General features: G+C 41.7%; 1 protein-coding gene across 7 annotated transcripts in view; it reads right to left on the bottom strand.

Moving 5' to 3' along the window:
* LOC105497462 (ADAMTS like 3) overlaps positions 1–21,850 on the bottom strand; it is a 434,450-nt gene that overhangs the window by 61,333 nt on the left and 351,267 nt on the right. For all 7 annotated transcript variants that reach the window (XM_024797846.2, XM_024797843.2, XM_071100796.1 and 4 more), the window contains exons 20-21: positions 14,278–14,431; positions 1,915–2,986 (exon numbers count right to left, since the gene is read on the bottom strand). In XM_024797846.2, coding sequence (XP_024653614.2) covers positions 1,915–2,986; positions 14,278–14,431 — 1,226 coding nt within the window. The remainder of the gene's footprint in view (positions 1–1,914; positions 2,987–14,277; positions 14,432–21,850) is intronic.

The raw sequence follows: 21,850 nt of genomic DNA, 5'->3' as shown, positions 1-21,850 counted from the left end.
AAAACTTAAAGACTTTTTTTGATGAGATACATGGTGATTTTTTTAATGTGTATTTTTTTACATTGCATAATGAAATGTACCAACATTTGGAAGGTCTGTATCACTCAGTGAGCCAATATTTTCCAAATGACCAATTGATGGTGTTACAAAATCTTGTATGGGTAAAAAATCTATTCAAAATGCAAGAAAAAAACAGCAGATTTCATTAAACAGAGTACCAACATTTCATTAATATAGTTTCAGATTGCACATTTCAACTAACCTTTGAGAAATTACTCTTTGTCTAGTTTTAGTGTAGAATTAAAGAATATCCACAATTATCTCAAAAGATATTAAAATATTCTTTCTCTTCCAGCTAACACATTTGTATAACACACATTTCTTTTCTCCATATACTTTAACTAAAACAACATTTCACAACAGATGCGGAAATAAGAATCCAGCTGTCTTCTTTTATTATGCCAGACATTAAAGAGATCTGCAAAGATGGAAAGCAATTCCACTGTTACCAGTAATTTTGGTGGCGGGGGGATGGTTTTCAAAAAATATGTTCTTTGTGTGAACATGTTATGGGCCCATTATTTTTTCTAAATAGATTAATGGAGATATTTTCAGTGTTTCTTGGTTTTAATTTCTAGGGAAGTAAATAGCAATAGATACAACTCACATTTATAAAAGCTCTTTAGGCTCCTCAATCATTTAAAAATTTTAAAGAGTCTAAAACCAAAAGCTCTAAGAACTGCTATGTTTTAAGGTTTATTCTACTTCTAAAATTTCATTGTACTCTTGTGTTCAGAGTTCTAGCATTAAAAATTCAAAAATTGTATTTTTTCTACCTTTTTAAGATATAGCCTAATAATTTATTTAAAAAACTGAATTTAACCTAAGTTTTTTCTGATGTTTCACATACGAGGCTCAATGCACAAAAGACATGATAAAAGTAAAACTTGCATTTTGAAAGCACCTTATGATATGCAAAACGGTTTCACATCTGCTGTGTTATCTGTGTCTCTTAACGATCTCTAAAGGCAGATAAGAAGATACAGCTGGAGCTCGTAAATGTGAGTGAATCAAAAGGCAGCACAATGACTATAGTCCTTTCTATACAAACAGCAAGATTTGAAGACAATAAAGAATGCAAAAGTAAATTAGTATCTGTTATGTAAAATAAAGGAAATGTGACATTTTTGCACTGGCATAGATAGAGATCAGAATAATATATGACTTAATATTGTGTTTTGAACATCTCAAAACACTTTCTTATTTTTGGATTGTATGACATTTAAAAATTACATGATAATAGAAAACTACTTCAGATACCCAAGCTTTCGACTAAGGCTACTTATTTGTGTGATACTCAAATACCACTGGCAGTATTCAAGAGATATGGCCCTTGGTTCTGACTGGCCATGAAGTAGTCATGGGATTCTGCTTCTTAATGACCTCATCAGAAAGGTTAACCCCTGCCCCTGCCAACCTCATGGGGCTGATGTGAGCTCAAATGAGATACCATGTCTTGTAGACATGGAAGAGCTCTGTAAATTCTGATTTGCAGCTCCAACATAATGTAGGATTACTGCTAGTAAGCTTACTTTTAAAATGTTCTTACATTGATTTTATTTTTAAATGCTAAGTGTTGAGTAAAGGGGGAGTGTACACATGCTTAAACTTATTCTTGCTGGATCCAGTCTTATATCACACCTCTATGATAGTGATTGGGACGATATGGCGGTTGAATTTAAAAATTCCAATGCATATGTCAAAAACACATCCTAACATTTTTAAGTTTCTTTCCTAAAGAATCCTGTTGGAAACACATGCCTAGGAGAGGAATTTGAAAATATTTTCAAGAAAACTGGAATAGCCATTAAGAAGGTAGTGCAAAAATGAATACTACATTCTTATTTTACTTACTTTACTGAGGGCTGTAACAAGGTTCCATCCTTGGTCCATGTATATGTGGCCTCACCAGGGGTAATAAGGTCACACAGTATATTGATGACCTCTGTCCTTTTTGTAATGTATACTGTATTTCCAATCCTGGAATTTATTGTTTTATTAAATGAAATTGAGGGAGGTTGGCTTTGCCTCATGAGAACAGGTCCTTTCGGCTTGAATGTCAGCTTGCCTGAGTTTTTTGCATTTGAGCTTTGGGACACACTTCCTGTTTCCCCCCTAAGCTGAGCAGCAGGAGGCATCTCTTCCTGGATGCCCCACCACTGCATGTGTGTTGGCTGTGCCTTGGCTAATTCGGCCACCAGCTGATATATTAGCTGGGACGCAAGATCATCGCTGACCTCTCCGGTTTCCATGAGCTGACTCATGTTTCTTATCAGCTCATCAAACTGGGCTGTATCCATGCTGTATGCTCCTTGTTTAACTGCTGCTTCAAACTGCTTATTCTTCAACTCCCAGGAGTTGGTGTTTCCTGCAGAACTGCTGCAGTGGCCTAACAGAGCTCTCAAGAAAGGCTGGTTACTAATGTAGTCATCATCCAGATAAAGGTCATTTTTGTTATTCCACATTTGCCTCATTTTATGCCATGTGACTCCCAAACTATTGGCTTCATTGTGGTCCATCCCAGGATATTCCCTCATAGGCTCCCTGAGGGCTGGGCGTGCAATGAGCCGGTTGTCAGTACCAATGAGCTTGAGCACAACGGTTTCCTGTGCAGAGCCTGCAATGCACCGGTACACGCCAATGTCAGGGGTGGCAAGACTGTGGATTTTTAGTGAGCCTGACTTGGTGATGCCAAGCCGTTTGGAGTTCTGCAGGCAACGGCCATCCTTCTCCCACTGGATCAGAGATTTCTGGAATCGTCGCACTGGGCACTTAATAATCACGGATGTGTTGGGCAGCAAATAGGCTCTGCTACCAATGGTCAGGTTAATACGCTTCTCTTCCCTTGTCTGAATGTAGACTCTCTGGACACTGAGGATCTGAGGACCCTGCTCACCAAGTTTTGTCTTCATCTCTGATTTGATTTCTCCAAGAAAGAAAAGAAAATACAAACAAACATCTAAAAAATACAGACTTTTTGACAGTAATCTTTCAAGGCTGCTACAGGCTAACAAATGTTATCTTTTTTTACCATTTTAAAACATTCAAGAATCAAACCATGAATAATATTATACATCCACAGTTTGGGGTAAATTTCATAACTATCTAGTACTTTAGTGGCAAAGAACACAAGTGTGGGTGAGTTGCATGAAAATGTGTAAGTTATTTGACAAAACCCTGGTTTTGGGAGGCATGAGGTTAAATGATTTGGTGAAATGTAGGGAATAGTTATTTCCAGATTTGAGGAATAATTGTTCTAGGCCATGCTTATATAATGGCTCCATAATTACCCAGCCTCTGGGTACATGTTTCTATCAATAAGGGTCTGATATGTCAGGTCTCTATCTGGCAGAGAGGCCCTCTGGCTTAGAGCCATGGGTACCCCAAATCTGAGGGAGGAAGTGAGAGTGGGAATGTGAGCGAAATATTTGAAGGGTCTGAAAGGAGGCTGAGGTTGGCCAGCTGCAGAATATAACCCAAATATGTCGATTAAGCTAGCATGGGGGTCTGAGGAAGCAATGGGGAGCCGTGATCAAAAAAGAACAGGTGGCATAGGCAGTTTGAAGCCAGATAAATCTGAGTTTGAATCTTAGCTCTGCCACTTGGACAAATTCTTTCATCTCTCGAAGCCTCAGTTTTCTCACCTGTGAAATGTGTATAATATTAGTGCTTCCATTGGGAGGGAAGTGAAAATTAAGTTGGATTGTTTATATCAAGTGCACAGCACAGTAGCGGGCACATAAAGAGCTCTCATACATAATTGCTGTGACCACTGACCTGGTGACAAGGGCAGGTGCAGCCAATGCACAGCAGGGCAGACTGAGAGGGAACAGAGATGGGGTTGGCTTTCACCTGTTCCTGGGCATCGACTCCTCTTAACGGGCTAGGCCCAAAGACAATACTTCTCAGATTCTGTCCCCAAGAGAAGTATTTCTCTCCCTTGTTTCACCTGAGGGAAGACTCAATGTGTTCTGGTAGGCGTGGGAGAAGGAGGACGGTGATATGGGTGGAAGTCTGGATCCTCTTTGATGATGTATTTAGGTTCCCGAGCAGATTGTAGAGTGTAGGATGGAGAGCTTGGAAGCACTAGTGAGTGGTAGAGAGATATTGGACTCACGTCAAGAATATTGCTGGATTTAGAAGGTCATGCAGTTAGGACCTCATTTACCTTGTGGGACCCCAGTTACAGGTCCTCCTTGTTGTAGCACAGGCTGGGAGAAGGAGCAGATTGAGACTCCTCTTTCATAGCCTTCTCAGGCCCTTGGCACTGGCTACAATGTGTTTACTGGTACCCTGATAACTGAGAATAACTGAAGTCCTCTTGGATGCTCATGAGCCCTTTGAAGTCTGGCTGCCTATTGGGGTTTTGTGGTGTCAACAGGTTCAGGGAAACAACAGAGGTGAACCCATAATCTCTGTGGTGGAGAATGTTCTTGGTGAAAGACATGTATAATTTGTTTGTATACAAATTCCATACAGATGCAATTGGTAGGTCAGGCCTATTGATCTCAGGATGGGTCCAGGGTTCTGCTTGAAAATACTGTTACATCATCTCTAAGTGGAGCTGGTGGCCTGCCACATACAAACTTTTACTTGTTGGGAGATAGAGTATCCACAAAGTATGTCAAATGGCATCAGCCAGTTAAGGCATGTAAATTTCCCCTTATTTGGCTAGAATACCATTTTGAACTTTCTACTGTTCAACAATCAAAAGCTGAAAAAAATGTATGGAAGACTCCCTGTTAAATTTGTAGTCAATCCATTACTATAGATAATATAGATGGTGTTCAAAATACTAAATCTTCACAGCAAGGGCTCAATCAACCAAATGAGTCTGGCTGTAGCACTGGAACAGGGTCTTGGAGGCCTTCTATAGCATGAAGTGTTACCCCCATAGTTGTTCAATTACGGACAAGTCAGGCGGTTACTGGCAGAGTGGCCTGAGCAGGTGAGAAATGGTCATGGGGTTCAGGCAGAGGTTATTTACTAATTCCTCTTTTTCTGACCATATTTTAAGAACCAGTATGGACATACTGGTATGTGCAGGTTCAATATCAACTCTGACCATAGATGCTCTAAAAAAATGGCTCTCAAACTTTGCTATTTGCTAGAATCACCTGTTATTGTTAGTATTCATTAATCTCAGTATCCTGGGTCCCATCCCCAGAAATTCTGACTTATGGGGAACAGCCAAGGAATCAGAATTTTTTAAAGTTCCCCAGTTGACTGAAATGTGTAGCCAAGTTTGAGGACCATTGCCCCAGCATGTACCACTGAATTAAGCCAAAGCAGTAGAGAAAGGCACTCCTGACCCAGTTTCTTTCACTGAAAGACAATTTGATAGGAAGCTGCTGGTCAAGAGGGAAGGGAAAATAGGAAGCAGCATCTGGGTTGTCTGTGAGCACATTCCAGTCTTCACGATGTCCAGTGTATTCTGCAAGAGGATCATGGGAGGGTTTCTTTCTGGTTTTAGCATCAGGAATCATTATACTGTACTCTGAGTAATTAGCTCATTTCCTATCTAATGAATACTAAACTATGTAACTGGCAAGGCTGCCTTTTTCAAGATGGCTGTTATAGCAAGTCTGGAGCCAAATTAGTGCCTACATGTAAAAGGAATATAAAATTCAAGACACGATCACATATTAACATTGTTTGTTCTCCTTTTTTTATTACTCACCTGCTTCTATTTTTACTAATCAGATTGCATGTTATGAACACTTAGAAGCGGCCTACTGTTGTAACAAGGCAGAGTATGCCTACCTATGTAACTATCATTATTATTTAAAAAGATCCAGGTGGCCACTGTCTGGCTATGGGCGTTTCAGTGGTGGACAACAGAAATGATGGATGTTCACATGGATGGCTTTGTAACTCACTCTTCTCAAGCAGAGCATAAACTGTGTTCAGTCAAACTTTTGAATTAACACAACTGAGGAATGTGTGGAGATCGACTGTTTCAAGGTAGCAGTGGCTGCTACAGATGGGGTGGAAGCTTGAATGTCCTTGGGATGGTGCGGAAGCCCATGGGGAAACATCTGGCTAAACAGCTCAAGCTGTGGATGACCTGAGACTAACATGAGGCCCGCAAAGCATCCTGGTGCCCTGGGACCAGCAGAGAAGTGGGTTCCAATGATGCTTAGGTCCACTGGTACCCATGTCCCTCAGGGTTAAAGTTGATGAGATTCTGAGCTTGGGGCTTAAAGTTGATGAGATTCTGACTCCTTCTAAGGTAGGCCATGAAGCCTCAGGTGGTGGGCAGGGCGTAGCCTTGGTAAAGAGCCTGCCCAAATGGTAGGGTAAGCACAGGAGAAGCCCAGCTTTTCCCTCTGGCTGCATGCCCATTTACTGGAAGGCAGGCCTTGTGGTCCCAGCTGGTCCCTTTCCCAACTCTGCTTCGGCCATTGCTCACACTGGGGTACGGGACATTTTGACTGGCAGGTGTGCCTGGGGAGTAAACTGGGATTCCAGCCAGAGATCGAAACTCATGGGCTCTGCCAGGCTGCCAGGTTCCACAGTTTGAGTCAGTTCCTCTCTTGGGGCTCCTGTGAGTTCCTTGAGAGCAGTGCCTGGAGCATGGCATCATCGAACATAGTTCTTGGGCAAGAAACTGGTCTGGTTTGGGTTGACCCTCCTCTCTCATCTGGGGATGCCCCAAAACAGCAACACTGGCCAAGCCTGATTAGGCAGGGGCATCATGCACTCTGCAGACAGTGACCAGGTACCAACTACAGCACCCTCCTGAACGGGCTGCTGGGCTGTGCGAGAGTATCAACCCATCCCTCCACCTCTCCCACTGTGCTAGATGTGAGAAATGCCACATTCTAGAAAATGAAATGAGCTTTCTTCTGTAAGTCCTCTTTCTGGGTCTTTGTGTCAGCCTGCCACACCCAGTCAAGGCCAGTTCCGGGTGCCCAAGGCCATCTATGGCCATGGCCTCAGATCCTTGCTTGCTGAGTCCTGCCTTTACTCTAGTCATATCCCTGGCATGACTTCAAGTCCTGGTGCCATGCCAGGTTTCTATCCCAAGCCATCTGGCTGGATATTTCCGCGTGGTCTTGGCAGCATTTGCTCTGGCCATGACACAGCATCAAAACGTTCCTATTACCCTGCTGGAACCCCAGCCTCTCAGGAACCAGCCTGGAATATGACTGCTGGACTTGTGCTGGTTTCCACTCCTCCCACTAGGAGTAAAGATCTGACAAGCTCATTTGAAGCTGTGCCAAGAACCTGGGCAGATACTCTGGATTCTCTTCAGGCTTCTCTGAACTGAAGAGGAGGCTGCCAGGGATGCTGTGGGTGGATTCCGAAATGAGCAGTGGAGGCCCCAGAGGCCCAAGGAGGACCAGCTACAGTAAATTCAGGTTGTTTCTGTGGTACTCTTCCACCAATTTCAGTCTGGCTTCTGCTCCCAACACCACACTAAATGTTACTTGGAAAAGACAACCAAGGGCCCCCTAGTGACGAATTCAATGTCTTCTCTTCAATATTCTTACTTGACTGTCTTAGGGCGTACGGCACCTTTAATCACTCACTTCATGAAGAAGTCTCTCCTCCCTAAGTTTTTTTTTAACCTTTTTTTTTGTGGTCCTTTCTGACCACCATTGCCAGTACCCAGCTGGCTGTTTCTACCCCTCAGGTGCCAATGCAGGGCCACTTTCTCTCTTGCTCTATGCTTTTCCTTGGATGATTTTGTAGTTTTAACTAACAACTCTAGGTTAATGCCTTCAAGTTTATCTGTCTAGCCTAGATCTCTTTCTGGAACTCCAGACCTAATTGTCCACTTCTTGCTGGAAATCTCTTCCAGGTCCCTCAAGTTTAAATGATCATAATCTAAACCAGCAGTCCCCAACCTTTCTGGCACCAGGTACTGGTTTCATGGAAAACAGTTTTTCCACAAACCAGTTGTGGGGGCAGGGGTTGGGGGCTAGATGGTTTTAGGATGAAACTGCTCTACCTCAGATCATCAGGCATTAGATTTTCACAAGGAGCTGCAACCTAGATCCCTCACATGCACAGTTTACAATAGGGTTTGTGTTCCCATTAGAAGCTAATGCCTCTGCTGATCTGACAGGAGGTAGAACTCTGGTAGTAACGCCTGCTTGCCCACTGCTCACCTCCTACTGTGCAGCTCAGTTCCCAACAGGCTACAGACCAGTATCCGTTTGTGGCTTGGGGGTTGGGGACCCCTGAACTAAACACGTTATATGCCCCTTATCCTATCCCATCCCAATCATTCTCCTCTTCTTATATTCCCCAAGTTAATGGCATCAACTTCTGCTAATTTACTCAAGCCGGAAACCAGTGAATCATCTAGATCACGAGTCCCCAACCCCCAAGCCCCTGTTAGGAATCTGGCCTCACAGAGGAGGTGAGTGAGGCCAGTGAGCTAAGCCTCATCTGTATTTACAGCTGCTCCACATCACTGCCATTACTGCCTGAGCTCCACCTCCTGTCAGATGAGTGGTGGCATTAGATTCTCATAGGAGTGTGAGCCCTATTGTGAACTGTGCATGTGAAGGATCTAGGTTGTGGGCTCCTTATGAGAATCTAATGCCTGATAATGTGTCACTGTCTCTCATCACCCCCAGATGGGACCATCTAGTTGCAGGAAAACAAGCTCAGGGCTCTCACTGACTCCACATCATGGTGAGTTGTATAACTATTTCATTACATATTACAATGTAATAATAATATAAAGAAAGTACACAATACATGTAATGTGCTAGAATCATCCCAAAACCATCCCCCACGACCAGTTCATGGAAAAACTGTCTTCCATGAAACTGGTCCCTGGTGCCAAAATGGCTGTAGACCACCGATCTAGATTTCTTCCTGTCCAGTGGCATGCTGGCCCTGCCTCTCCCTGGATCACAAGTCAGTGAGACTGCTAGCAACTATTCCCGACTCTGTATTCAATGACATCACACTGGTAGCTGGAAACCAGCTATGGTGGGAGTATTTACACTATGGAAATAGGCGACCACAACAAATGATAGCTACCTCTCCCCACTCACCACCCTACTGCCAAAGCTAGCTGTTCAACATTCACAAACACACCACCGTCCCTGCCTATAGCTCCCAACTCTCATCAGGCATCAGGAATTTAGATGACACATCTGAAACATCGTTAGATCTCATCCCCTTTGCTTCTACTCTCATGCTGTCTCACCAAGATATTGCCATATCCCCTTCACTAGACTCCCGGCCTTACTGTTATATTTATTCAATATATCTAAACAGCTCTTAGAGTAAATGAACTAAAATCAAACCTGACCAAGTCACTTCCTTCTTGGATACAATTTTAACTCCTTCACATGGAGTTCAAGAGTCTCTATAGTTAACTTTGCAAGCTCTCTCTTGAACCTATGTTCTAGTCCTATGGAATTTGTTGAAGTTCCCCCAAACTTACCACTTGATTTGACACCCCCTACTTTTATCCACACTGCTCTCTTTCCCCACATTCCTCTGTGTCCACCCACATGTGGGCCTGCTGAACGGACATGTCATTCAGAAGTCTGCTCAAGAATTCCTCCTTTGTGAAATTCTTCCTGACCTCTGCCCACCCATGTCACTGACCACTGCCTTCTGTTTGTTGAATGAATTAAGGCAATGAATGAGAAAAAGAAAAAGTAACACGTATGCCCTGGGACCCTGCAGAAAGTGCCACCAGCCCAAGAGGGTGCTGGTGAGGTGGGCCTGTGCCTGGTTGGGTTTCTACAACTGTAGCTATGACAAGCAGGGATGGGTGTTACTGGAAGCAGCCAGAACTAGCAAAGCTAGAGGAGGAGTTACAGCAGAGGAGACCATATTCTAATGGTAAAGTCCAAGAGGTGTGTAGGAGGCTGGTGAACTAAAGACGCAGGCTGTGTGCCGGTACAAGGAGGGAGACCACAGGTGGGAGAGATGAGAGTAGCTTTGAGATATCCGTGGGAAGGGGCTGTGGCATATTTTTCTTGACATTTCAATAAAATAGGGCATGCCTGGGTTCCTCTTCCCTAATCTATCCTGCTCTCAGTACTTTGGGGAAAAATAAAAATTCTTCTTTACCAAAGCTCAGGAACCGTAAAAGTCATAATTTAAAAAATCTAAAATCAAACACTACATATTTCTGTTATCCTTCTTTTCTTTAGATGCCTGATCGAAAACCAAGACAGGTAGATTTCTAACAGCACTTTGAGAATTAACCACAACTGACATATTTAAAAAGAATGTCCATGAGTACAATTCATTCTGATAAACATGTTGGGGGATTATATAGAAAAAGACAAAACAGAACATTCAGAGGTGCTGTGTACCTACCCCATACAAGCTCATACCCTAATAGGCCAGAATATACAACACAACTTACTTATTACATTTTATCCTATGTTAAACCTATAATAGAAATGAGATAAAAAGACCTTAAAAATAATCAATATTTTTGAGGTTTTAGTGTGTGCCTGGCATTGATTCTGAGCACTTTATAGGTATTAATTCATGATTCTCAGAACGGTCCCATGAGGTAGGTATAAAGACCATTCTCATTTTACAGATGAGAAAACTGAGACCCACATAGATTAAATAACTTCCTCAGTGTCACATGATGAGGTACTGGAAGAACTAGGATTTGAACTCAGGTGAGTTAGCTTAACCACAATGTCCTATTACCCTTCAGACATTAAGTGCAACTGAGAAAGCTTATTGGGGAAGGTAGGGTTTGTGTTGACCCTTCAGGAGCAGGAAGAACTTCAGTCACTAGATATGGGGACGGAAATAATTTGAACAAGGGGACTGTGCAGGGATTGTTTGGGGAGAAGCAGGCAGTGGGTGTCATTGGACTATAGGGTGTGCCACTGGCCTCTAGGGGGAGCAGAAGACATATTTCCCACCTGACTTGGACCTGCTGCACACCAAAATGGTCACAGCCAAGAAAAATCACCCCTCCAAAGAGGATGGGTTTTACTTAAACCCAAGGCACCAATTAGGACACATTTTCTAGAATTGAAACCTTGGACGAAAATAAAGTTGACAGCACTACTGGGCCTGATTTTCTTGTCTATGGACCTCCTTCCATCATGGATGGGGTAGATCATACATTTCTAATCTGAGGAGGAGAGGGGGTAGATTTGAGGTGAAACAGAGAGGAAAATCAGAAGGACATTATGCCACTGTAGTCTTGATATTCCTGGTGGAATGAAAGACAAGTTCATTGACAGAGAAATGGGTCTATTCAGTAGTTAGGAAATAGTTGCTATGGTGAATTTCTAGGGCATTCTTAGAAAATAGGGTACAAATCCATTAATGTCCAGCTAAAATAGCATAAATATGAAACATGTCAAATTAGCATGGTGATATTATTTTCTTTAGGAAATCCTAGTGGCTCAGGCTAGGAAACCAACCAAACAACCAACAAATCACTTGAAAAATAATACCAGTGTTGAAGCTGAGCAGGGGTCAGTGCCGGAGGTTAATGAAAGGTATAAAGATTTGGTGATAGAGTTGGTTAAGTAGAGACCTAAGGAATGCCAGCAAAGGTTTTTAGGGCAACAGCAGAAACTGGGGATAATAAGGAGATACGGAAGAACCAGAGGTCATGGTGAGGCACTAAATAAGCAGGAGTGAGTTGAGGGTAAAGCAGAACAAGAAGCTAATTCTGAGTGCCAAGTAGTGAGGAAGTCTAAGGGGTTACCATGCGAAGGTGATGGGGTCAGTGGAATTGATGAGGTTGGGAAATTGGGATATCAGGTGTTAGAAAGGTCATCAACACAGATATTGGTTGTCTTGGATGTTAGGAAATGTCAGAGAGAAATCATGGTCCTGGCGGTGGTGTGTCCTGAAGAAAGGTGAAGAGTGTCTTGTAGGGTCTGCATATGGTGCCTTTGAAGGTATGAAATGGGGCAATCTACATGCTAAGTGTGTGATGACAGCAGGGAAATGGTGCAGAGACAGATGGGTAGAGAGGATAAGAGAAAGCCAACCTCATCTCTTGCTCTGTCATATGATGGTGAAAAGAAGAGGATGCTATGTGAAAGTGTAGAAGTAGAACATAAATTTCAGCAAGCAAGGGCTACTGATCAAAGATTATGGAGTGAGGCCAGGCTATAGCTGAAGTGGGAGCCCAGCTCAGGGTGCATTGGCTGTGCTGGGAGCATGCATTCCTGTCTCTTGTCTACCTTCATGACCTACATGTTTGGCAGGCAGGAGTGGGGTGGAGTAAAGAAGAAATATTACTATCTTTTTTTCTTGTGTTTTTTCTTTCTCCCTAAAACTTGTAGTTTTCTCTGCTCCTCAATGCATGCCATAATAATTTATAATTTCATCTTGTACCACATTGGATGCCCTAATAACCACGATGTATTCCCACATGTTATTCTGTTACTATTTCAGAGGAAGCTGCCAGTATCACTTTAATTTCACTCTCCTGTAAGGCAGTTTTTACAGTCTAGCCACACTGCTATGCAACCATCCGCAATTAATAAAAATTCAGATAAGAGAGGCAGCTTGAACAAAGCATGATAGTGTGCCATATGCTACAGACACTCCTGAATTCCAGGAGACTTTACAACTTGGAATCTCAAGTTTTTGGACTCTTAAGATTTTGGAAATGTGTTCCTCAGGAAAAAAAAAATGTTAATGTTGTCCATGAATCAGCATAGAGAGGCAGCTAAAAACATGGGTAAAAGAATCAGACAGACTTGTGGTCAAGCAGTTCAGTTGGCAGCCAGGGAGCCTTAGGCAAGTCTCATGCCTTTTCTATGTCTTGGGTTTCTCATCTCCAAATGGAGATAGTATCTGCTTCACAATGTTGTTCAGGGGACTAAATGAGATAATGCATGCAAAGAACTCCACATAGCAATTGCTCAGTAAATGTCACTACATTTAAAAAAAAAAAAAAAACTTAATTATTTTTCTTATTTTGTTTTGTGAGTTTCTCCAGGAAAGCTGTTGGTAAATTGAAGTTTTTGAAGTTCAATTTGTTCAATAAATTGAACCTATACATATGTTTTCCTCTCCTAAGGAGCATTAAAATAAGAATAGTTCATTTTTAATTTTTTTTCCTTACCAAAAGTTCAGGAGGGTAACTGAGATAATGAATGTTATTTTACAGGTGAGTAATTAAAGATAGTGAAAAAGTGGTAAATGAACTCCAAAGCTGTTATTTCCACTATGCCTGTTCCCTACCTCCCTTACTAACTTCCTCACCACCACTCTGCTGCCTGCTTTTCAATTGTTGTTATGGCAGGCCTCCACTTACATGTTTTAACACATAACTCTTTTTTCTTTCTTTTTTCTTTTCTTTCTTTTTTTTTTTTTTTAAGACAGAGTCTCAAACTCTGTTGCCTAAGCTGGAGTGCACTGGCGTGATCTCAGCTCACTGCAACCTCCACCTCCTGGGTTCAAGCAATTCTCCTGCCTCAGCCTCCCAAGTAGCTGATACTACAGGCGTGTGCCACAATGCCCAGCTAATTTTTTGTATTTTTAGTAGAGACGGGGTTTCACCATGATCGATGGTCTTGATCTTCTGACCTCGTGATCCACCCACCTCGGCCTCTCAAAGTGCTGGGATTACAGGCGTGAGCCACTGCATCCGGCCCACATAACTCTTATATGAAACATACATATTTATGTGTAAACATACATTCTATTATGTACACTGAAAATACAGATGAATGCTACATGCCTATTAGCTTTGACTATAATGAAGCCACAATATGAACTCTTTATAGTAAGCTTATTATTCATAATTGATTGAGGTGTACAAACTGCCATTTTTAAATCAAAGTTATTTCATGTTTTATCCTTGCCAATTTTAGATTATACACAAGAAAAAAAAGTTGAATGCTTAAAAAAAGAGCTACGGCTCTTCTACTTTTAATTAAGTCCAAATGCATTCCTAGCAAAGTGAACCAGGAGGTATTTTGGCTTAACTTCTGCAAGGAACACTCCTGAACTCTAAGCAGAAGGAATTATGGTAAAGTGGAGGACATAAATCCAAGTGAGGAAGCCTAAAAAATGCATTTGTTAAGTGGGGAGACATTTCTTAAAACAGACTTTTCTTAGAACTGTATCTTGGTCTTCCACGTTCTACTGATCACTGCCGAAAACACCACTGAGTTCAGCCTGAGTTGCCTTACCCACAGATTAGAAATCTGTTGACATATGGAAAATAAAGACATTGGGACAAAATGAACAGAATCAGCATATCTTGGTGAAGTGCGGACGCCACATACTTACTACTGCACTCAGGCGTCTGGCAAGATCTTACAAGAGGGAGCCCTGGTAGATCCCTGCACATCATCTCACTGAGGGGGACGAGCCGGCCTTTGGCTGTCAGCCTTTGACACACCTGCTTTCTTCTCTGGATTCCAACACCACAACTGACAGAACACTGAAATGAGAGTTGTGCAACAGAGTCAAATGGAGCGTGCGCAGGCAGACCCAGCCAACAACAGCAAAGTCTCCAAGGGTGAAACAAGAGGAAATTTTCAGTATGCATGTGCCAAGAAGAAAGCCATTTCCTAAGCTTGAACATCTTTTATGTCATGGAGAGTTTCTTCCTCCTCTCTTCCCCTTCCCTACCCTCCCTTCTCGTCCTTTCTTTCTTTCTTTCTCTTTTTCCTTCAGTCATGTCCTCTCTACTGCCCTCCCCCTCCCTCCATCTCACTCTTTCTTTTGGAGGTAGTAAGTAATTTCCAGTAATTTATTATTGTGGGATTTTTTTTGTCATTGCAATTAATATCTAATTTATTTTTTAGCCATTCATTCATACATGATTTTTATTTTATTTTTTATTTTCATTTTTAAAATTTGACCCTTTTAATAGTTTTATTGAGGTGTTATTGATATATAAAGAACATGTCTAATGTGTACAATGTGATGGGTTTGGGCTTAATGCAAACACCATGATACCATTACCACAATCGGAGTAACAGACATATCTAACACTTACCGAAGTTCCCTTTTGTTTTTTGTCGCCTGTTTTGTTTTATTTATGATTAGAACACTTCACATAAGATTTACCTTCTTAATGTATTTTGAATTTCACACTACCTATTGTTAACTATGTTTTACTGCAGATCTCTAGAACTTATTCAGCTATAATTGAAACTTTATAGCCATTTAACAACTCCCCATTTTCCCCATTCCCCCAGTCCGGGAAAACCACTATTGTATTCTCTGCTTCTATGAGTTTGACAATTTTAGATACCTTATGTAATAGAATCATGCAACATTTCTTTTTCCCTAACTGGCTTATTTCACTTAGCATAATGTCCTCTAGGTTCATCCTTCTTGCAACAAATGGCAGGCTTTCCTACTTTTTTAAGGCTGTAAAATATTTCATTGTATGTATATACAGTACCATATTTTCTTTATCCATTCATCTGCCTATGGGCATGTCCATTGTTTGTTTGCTTGTTTTTTGAGATGGATTCTTGCTCTGTCACCCAGGCTAGAGTGCAGTGGCACGATCTCAGCTCACTGCAACCTCTGCCTCCCGGACTCAAGTGATTCTCCCGCCTCAGCCTCCCAAGTAGTTGGGATTATAGGCGCTCGCCGCTGCACCTGGCTACTTTTTGTATTTTTAGTAGAGACGGGGTTTCATCATCTTGGCCAGGCTCAAACTCCTGACCTCGTGATCCACCCACCTCGGCCTCCCAAAGTGCTGGGATTACAGATGTGAGACACCGCACCTGGCCTTTTTAAAATTATTATACTTTAAGTTCTGGGATACGTGTGTAGAACGTGCAGGATTGTTATATAGGTACACATGTGCCATGGTGGTTTGCTGCACCCATCAACCCGTCATCTACATTAGGTATTTCTTCTAATGCTATCCCTTCCCTAGCCCCCCACCCCCTGACAGGACCCAGTGTGTGATGTTCCCCTTCCTGTGTCCATGTGTTCTCATTGTTCAACTCCCACTTATGAGTGAGAATGAGTGGTTTTTGGTTTTCTGTTCCTGTGTTAGTTTGCCGACAATGATGGTCTCCCAGTTTCATCCACGTCCCTGCAAAGGACATGAACTCATCCTTTTTTATGGCTGCCTAGTATTCCATGGTATTCCACATTTTCTTTATCCAGTCTATTACTGATGGGCATTTGGGTTGGTTCCAAGTCTTTGCTATTGTGAACAGTGCTGCAATAAACATATGTGTGCATGTGTCATTATAGTGGAATGATTTCTAATCCTTTGGGTATATACTCAGTAATGGCATTGCTGGGTCAAATGGTGTTTCTGGTTCTAGATCCCTGAGGAATTGCCACGCTGTCTTCCACAATGGTTGAACTAATTTACACTCCCACCAACAGTGTAAAAGCATTCCTATTTCTCCATATCCTCTCCAGCATCTGTTGTTTCCTGGTTTTTTAATGATCGCCATTCTAACTGGCATGAGATGGTATCTCATTGTGGTTTTGATTTGCTTTTCTCTAATGACCAGTGATGGTGAGCTTTTTTTCATATGTTTGTTGGCCGCATAAATGTCTCCTTTTGAGAACTATCTGTTCATATCCTTTGCCCACTTTTTGATGGGGTTGTTTTCTGTTTTTTTTTTTTTTCCTCGTAAATTTGTTTAAATTCCTTGTAAATTCTGGATATTAGCCCTTTGTCAGATGGATAGGTTACAAACATTTTCTCCCATTCTGTAGGTTGCCTGTTAGTCTGATGATAGTTTCTTTTGCTGTGCAGAAGCTCTTTAGTTTAATTAGATCCCATTTGTCAATTTTGGCTTTTGTTGCCATTGCTTTTGGTATTTTAGTCATGAAGTCTTTGCCCATGCATACATCCTGAATGGCCCTGCCTAGTTTTTCTTATAGGGCTTTTATGGTTTTAGGTCTTATGTTTAAGTCTTTAATACATTTTAAGTTAATTTTTGTATAAGGTATAAGGAAGGGGTCCAGTTTCAGTTTTCTGCATATGGATAGCCAGTTTTCCCAATACCATTTATTAAATAGGGAATCCTTTCCCCATTGCTTGTTTCTGTCATGTTTGTCAAAGGTGGTTGTAGATGTGTGGCATGATTTCTGATTCTGATCTCTGTTCTGTTCCGTTGTTCTATCTCTCTGTTTTGGTACCAGTACCATGCTGTTTTGGTTACTGTAGCCTTGTAGTATAGTTTGAAGTCAGGTAGCATGATGCCTCCAGCTTTGTTCTTTCTGCTTAGGATTGTCTTGGCTACACAGGCTCTTTTTTGGTTCCACATGAACTTTAAAGTAGTTTTCTCTAATTCTGTGAAGAAAGTGAAAGTTAGTTTGATGGAGATACCATTGAATTTATAAATTACTTTGGGCAGTATGGCCACTTTCACTATATTGATTCTTCCTATCCATGAGCATAGAATGTTTTTCCATTTGTGTCCTCTCTTATTTCCTTGAGCAGTGATTTGTAGTTCTCCTTGAAGAGGTCCTTCACATCCTTGTAAGTTGTATTCCTAGGTACTTTACTCTCTTTGTAGCAATTGTGAATGTGAGTTCACTCATGATTTGGCTCTCTGTTTGTCTATTATTGGTGTATAGAAATGCTTGTGATTTTTGTGATTTTTGCACATTGATTTTGCATCCTGAGACTTTGCTGAAGCGGCTTATCAGTGTAAGGAGATTTTGGGCTGAGATGATGGGGTTTTCTAAATATACAATCATGTCACCTGCAAACAGAGACAATTTGACTTCCTCTCTTCCTATATGAATACACTTTATTACTTTCTCTTGCCTGGTTGTCCTGGTCAGAATTTCCAATACTGTGTTGAATAGGACTGGTGAGAGAGGGTATTCTTGTCTTGTGCTGGTTTTCAAAGGGAATGCTTCCAGCTTTTGCCCATTCAGTATGATACTGGCTGTGGGTTTGTCATAAATAGCTCTTATTATTTTGAGATACATTTCATCAATACCTAGTTTATTGAGAGTTTTTAGCATGAAGGGGTGTTGAATTTTATCAAAGGCCTTTTCTGCATCTATTGAGATAATCATGTGGTTTTTGTCATTGGCTCTGTTTATGCAAGGGATTATGTTTATTGATTTGCTTATGTTGAACCAACCTTGCATCCCAGGGATGAAGCTGACTTGATCATGGTGGATAATCTTTTTGATGTGCTGCTGGATTCAATTTGCCAGTATTTTATTGGAGATTCTCACATCAATGTTTTTCAAGGATACTGGCCTGAAATTTTCTTTCTTTGTTGTTGTGTTTCTGCCAGGTTTTGGTATCAGGATGATGCTGGCCCCATAAAATGAGTTGGGGAGGAGTCCCTCTTTTTCTATTGTTTGGAATAGTTTCAGAAGGAATGGTACCAGCTCCTCTTTGTACCTCTGGTGGAATTTGTCTATGAATCTGTCTGGTCCTGGGCTTTTTGTAGTTTGTAGGCTATTAATTACTGTCTCAATTTCAGAACTTGTTATTGGTCTATTCAGGAATCTGACTTCTTCCTGGTTGTCTTGGGAGGGTGTATGTGTCCAGGAATTTATCCATTTCTTCTGAATTTTCTAGCTTATTTGCATAGAGGTGTTTATAGTATTCTCTGATGACAGTTTTGTATTTCTGTGGGATCAATGGTGATATCCCCTTTATCATTTTTTATTGTGTCTATTTGATTGTTCTCTTTTCTTCTTCATTGGTCTGGCTAGATTTGCAAATCTTTTCAAAAAACCAGCTCCAGGATTCATTGATTTTTTGAAGAGTTTTTCATGTCTCTATCTCTCTAAGTTCTGCTCTGACCTTAATTATTTCTTGTCTTCTGCTAGCTTTTGAATTTGTTTGCTCTTGCTTCTCTAGTTCTTTTAACTGTCATGTTAGGGTGTTGATTTTAGATCTTTTCTGCTTTCTCCTATAGGCATTTAGTGCCATAAATTTCCCTCTAAGCCGGGCACGGTGGCTCAAGCCTGTAATCCCAGCACTTTGGGAGGCCGAGACGGGTGGATCACGAGGTCAGGAGATCGAGACCATCCTGGTGAACACAGTGAAACCCCGTCTCTACTAAAACTACAAAAAACTAGCTGGGCGAGGTGGCGGGCGCCTGTAGTCCCAGCTGCTCGGGAGGCTGAGGCAGGAGAATGGCGTGAACCCGGGAGGCGGAGCTTGCAGTGAGCTGAGATCAGGCCACTGCACTCCAGCCTGGGCGACAGAGCGAGACTCCGTCTCAAAAAAAAAAAAAAATTTCCCTCTAAACACTGCTTTAGCTGCGTCCCAGAGATTCTGGTACATTGTGTCTTTGTTCCTATTGGTTTCAAATAACTTATTTATTTCTGCCTTAATTTTGTTATTTACCCAGTAGTCATTCAGGAGCAGGTTCTTCAGTTTCCGTGTAGTTGTGCAGTTTTGAGAGTGTGTCTTAATCATGAGTTCTAATTTGATTGCACTGTGGTCTGAGAGACTGTTTGTCATAATTTCCATTCTTTTGTATTTGCGGAGGAGTGTTTTACTTCCAATTATGTGGTCAGTTTCAGAATAAGTGCGATGTGGTGCTGAGAAGAATGTATGTTCTGTTGATTTAGGGTAGAGAGTTCTGTAGATGTCTATTAGGTCTACTTGGTCCAGAGCTCAGTTCAAATCCTGAATATCCTTGTTAATTTTCTGTCTTGTTGATCTGTCTAATGTTTACAATAGGGTGTTGAAGTCTCCCACTGCTATTGTGTGGGAGTCCAAGTCTCATTGTAGGTCTCTAAGAACTTGCTTTATGAATCTGGGTGCTCCTGTACTGGGTGCATATATATTTAGGACAGTTAGCTCTTTTTGTTGCATTGATCTCTTTATCATTATGTAATGCTCTTCTTTGTCTTTTTTGATCTTTGTTGGTTTAAAGTCTGTTTTATCAGACTAGGATTGCAACCCCTGCTTTTTTTTGCTTTCCATTTGCTTGGTAAATATTCCTCCATTCCTTTATTTTGAGCCTATGTGTGTCTTTGCATGTGAGATGGGTCTCCAGAATATAGCACACCTATGGGTCTTAACTCTTGATCCAATTTGCCAGTCTGTGCCTTTTAATTGGGGCATTTAGCCCATTTACATTTAAGGTTAATATTGTTATGTGTGAATTTGATCCTGTCATTATGATGTTAGCTGGTTATTTTGCCTGTTAGTTGATGCAGTTTCTTCATAGTGTCAATGGTCTTTACAATTTGGTATGTTTTTGCAGTGGCTGGTACCGGTTTTTCCTTTCCATGTTTAGTGCTTCCTTCAGGAGCTCTTATAAGGCAGGCCTGCTGGTGACAAAATCTCTCAGCATTTGCTTGTCTGTAAAGGATTTTATTTCTCCTTCACTTATGAAACTTAGGTTGGCTGGATATGAAATTCTGGGTTGAAAATTCTTTTCTTTAAGAATGTTGAATATTGGCCCCAGTCTCTTCTGGCTTGTAGGGTTTCTGCAGAGAGACCCACTGTTAGTCTGATGGGATTCCCTTTGTGGGTAACCCGACCTTTCTCTCTGGCTGCCCTTAACATTTTTTCCTTCATTTCAACTATGGTGAATCTGAAGATTATGTGTCTTGGGGTTGTTCTTCTCGAGGAGTATCTTTGTGGTATTCTCTGTATTTCCTGAATTTGAATGTTGGCCTTTCTTGCTAGGTTGGAGAAGTTCTCCTTGATAATATCCTGAAGAGTGTTTTTCAACTTGGTTCCATTCTCCCCATCACTTTCAGGTACACCAAACAAACATAGGTTTGGTCTTTTCACATTGTCCCATATTTCTTGGAGGCTTTGTTTGTTCCTTTTCATTCTTTTTTCTCTAATCTTGACTTCACACTTATTTCATTAAGTTCATCTTTAATCTCTGATATCCTTGTTCTGCTTGATCAATTTGGCTATTGATACTTGCGTATGCTTCATGAAGTTCTCGTGCTGTGTTTTTCAGCTCCATTAGGTCATTTATGTTCTTCTCTAAACTGATCATTCTAGTTAGCAATTCCTCTAACCTTTCTTCAAGGTCCTTAGCTTCCTTGCATTGGGTTAGAACATGCTCCTTTAACTCGGAGGAGGAGTTTGTTATTACCCACCTTCTGAAGCCTACTTCTGTTAATTCGTCCAATTCATTCTTTGTCCAGTTTTGTTCCCTTGCTGGCAAGGAGTTGTGATCCTTTGCAGGAGAAAACACATTCTGGTTTTTGGCATTTTCAGCCTTTTTGCGCTGGTTTTTCCATGTCTTTGTGGATTTATCTACCTCTGGTCTTTGATGGTCTTTTGAGGACCTTCAGGTGGGGTTTCTGGGGTTTCTGTGTGGACATACTTTTTGCTGATGTTGGTGTTATTCTTTTCTGTTTGTCAATTTTCCTTCTAATAGTCAGGCCCCTCTGCTGCAGGTCTGCTGGAGTTTGCTGGAGGTCCACTCCAGGCCTGATTTGCCTGAGTATCACCAGCAGATGCTGCAGAACAGCAAAGATTGCTGCCTGTTCCTTTCTCTGGAAACTTCGTCCCAGAGGGGCACCTGCCAGATGCCAGCCAGAACTGTCCTATATGAGGTGTCTGTTGGCCCCTACTGGGAGGTGTCTCCCCATCAGGAGGCACAGGGGATCAGGGACCCACTTGAGGAGGTAGTCTATTCCTTAGTAGAGCTCAAGCGCTGTGCTGGGAGATCTGCTGCTCTCTTCAGAGCCAGCAGGCAGGAACATTTAAGTCTGCTGAAGCTGCACCCACAGCTGCCCCTTCCCCCAGGTGCTCTGTCCCAGGGAGATAAGAGTTTTATCTATAAGCCCCTGACTGGGGCTGCTGCCTTTCTTTCAGAGATGTCCTGCCCAGAAAGGAGGAATCTAGAGAAGCAGTCTGACTACAGTGGCTTTGCCAAGCTGCAGTGGGCTCTGCCCAGTTTGAACTTCCCAGAGG

This window comes from Macaca nemestrina, chromosome 7, assembly GCF_043159975.1.
Source record: "Macaca nemestrina isolate mMacNem1 chromosome 7, mMacNem.hap1, whole genome shotgun sequence".
Taxonomy (NCBI): Eukaryota; Metazoa; Chordata; class Mammalia; order Primates; family Cercopithecidae; genus Macaca; species Macaca nemestrina.
Note: the sequence above shows the minus strand (reverse complement) of the source record. Positions and strands in the feature narration are given on the sequence as shown.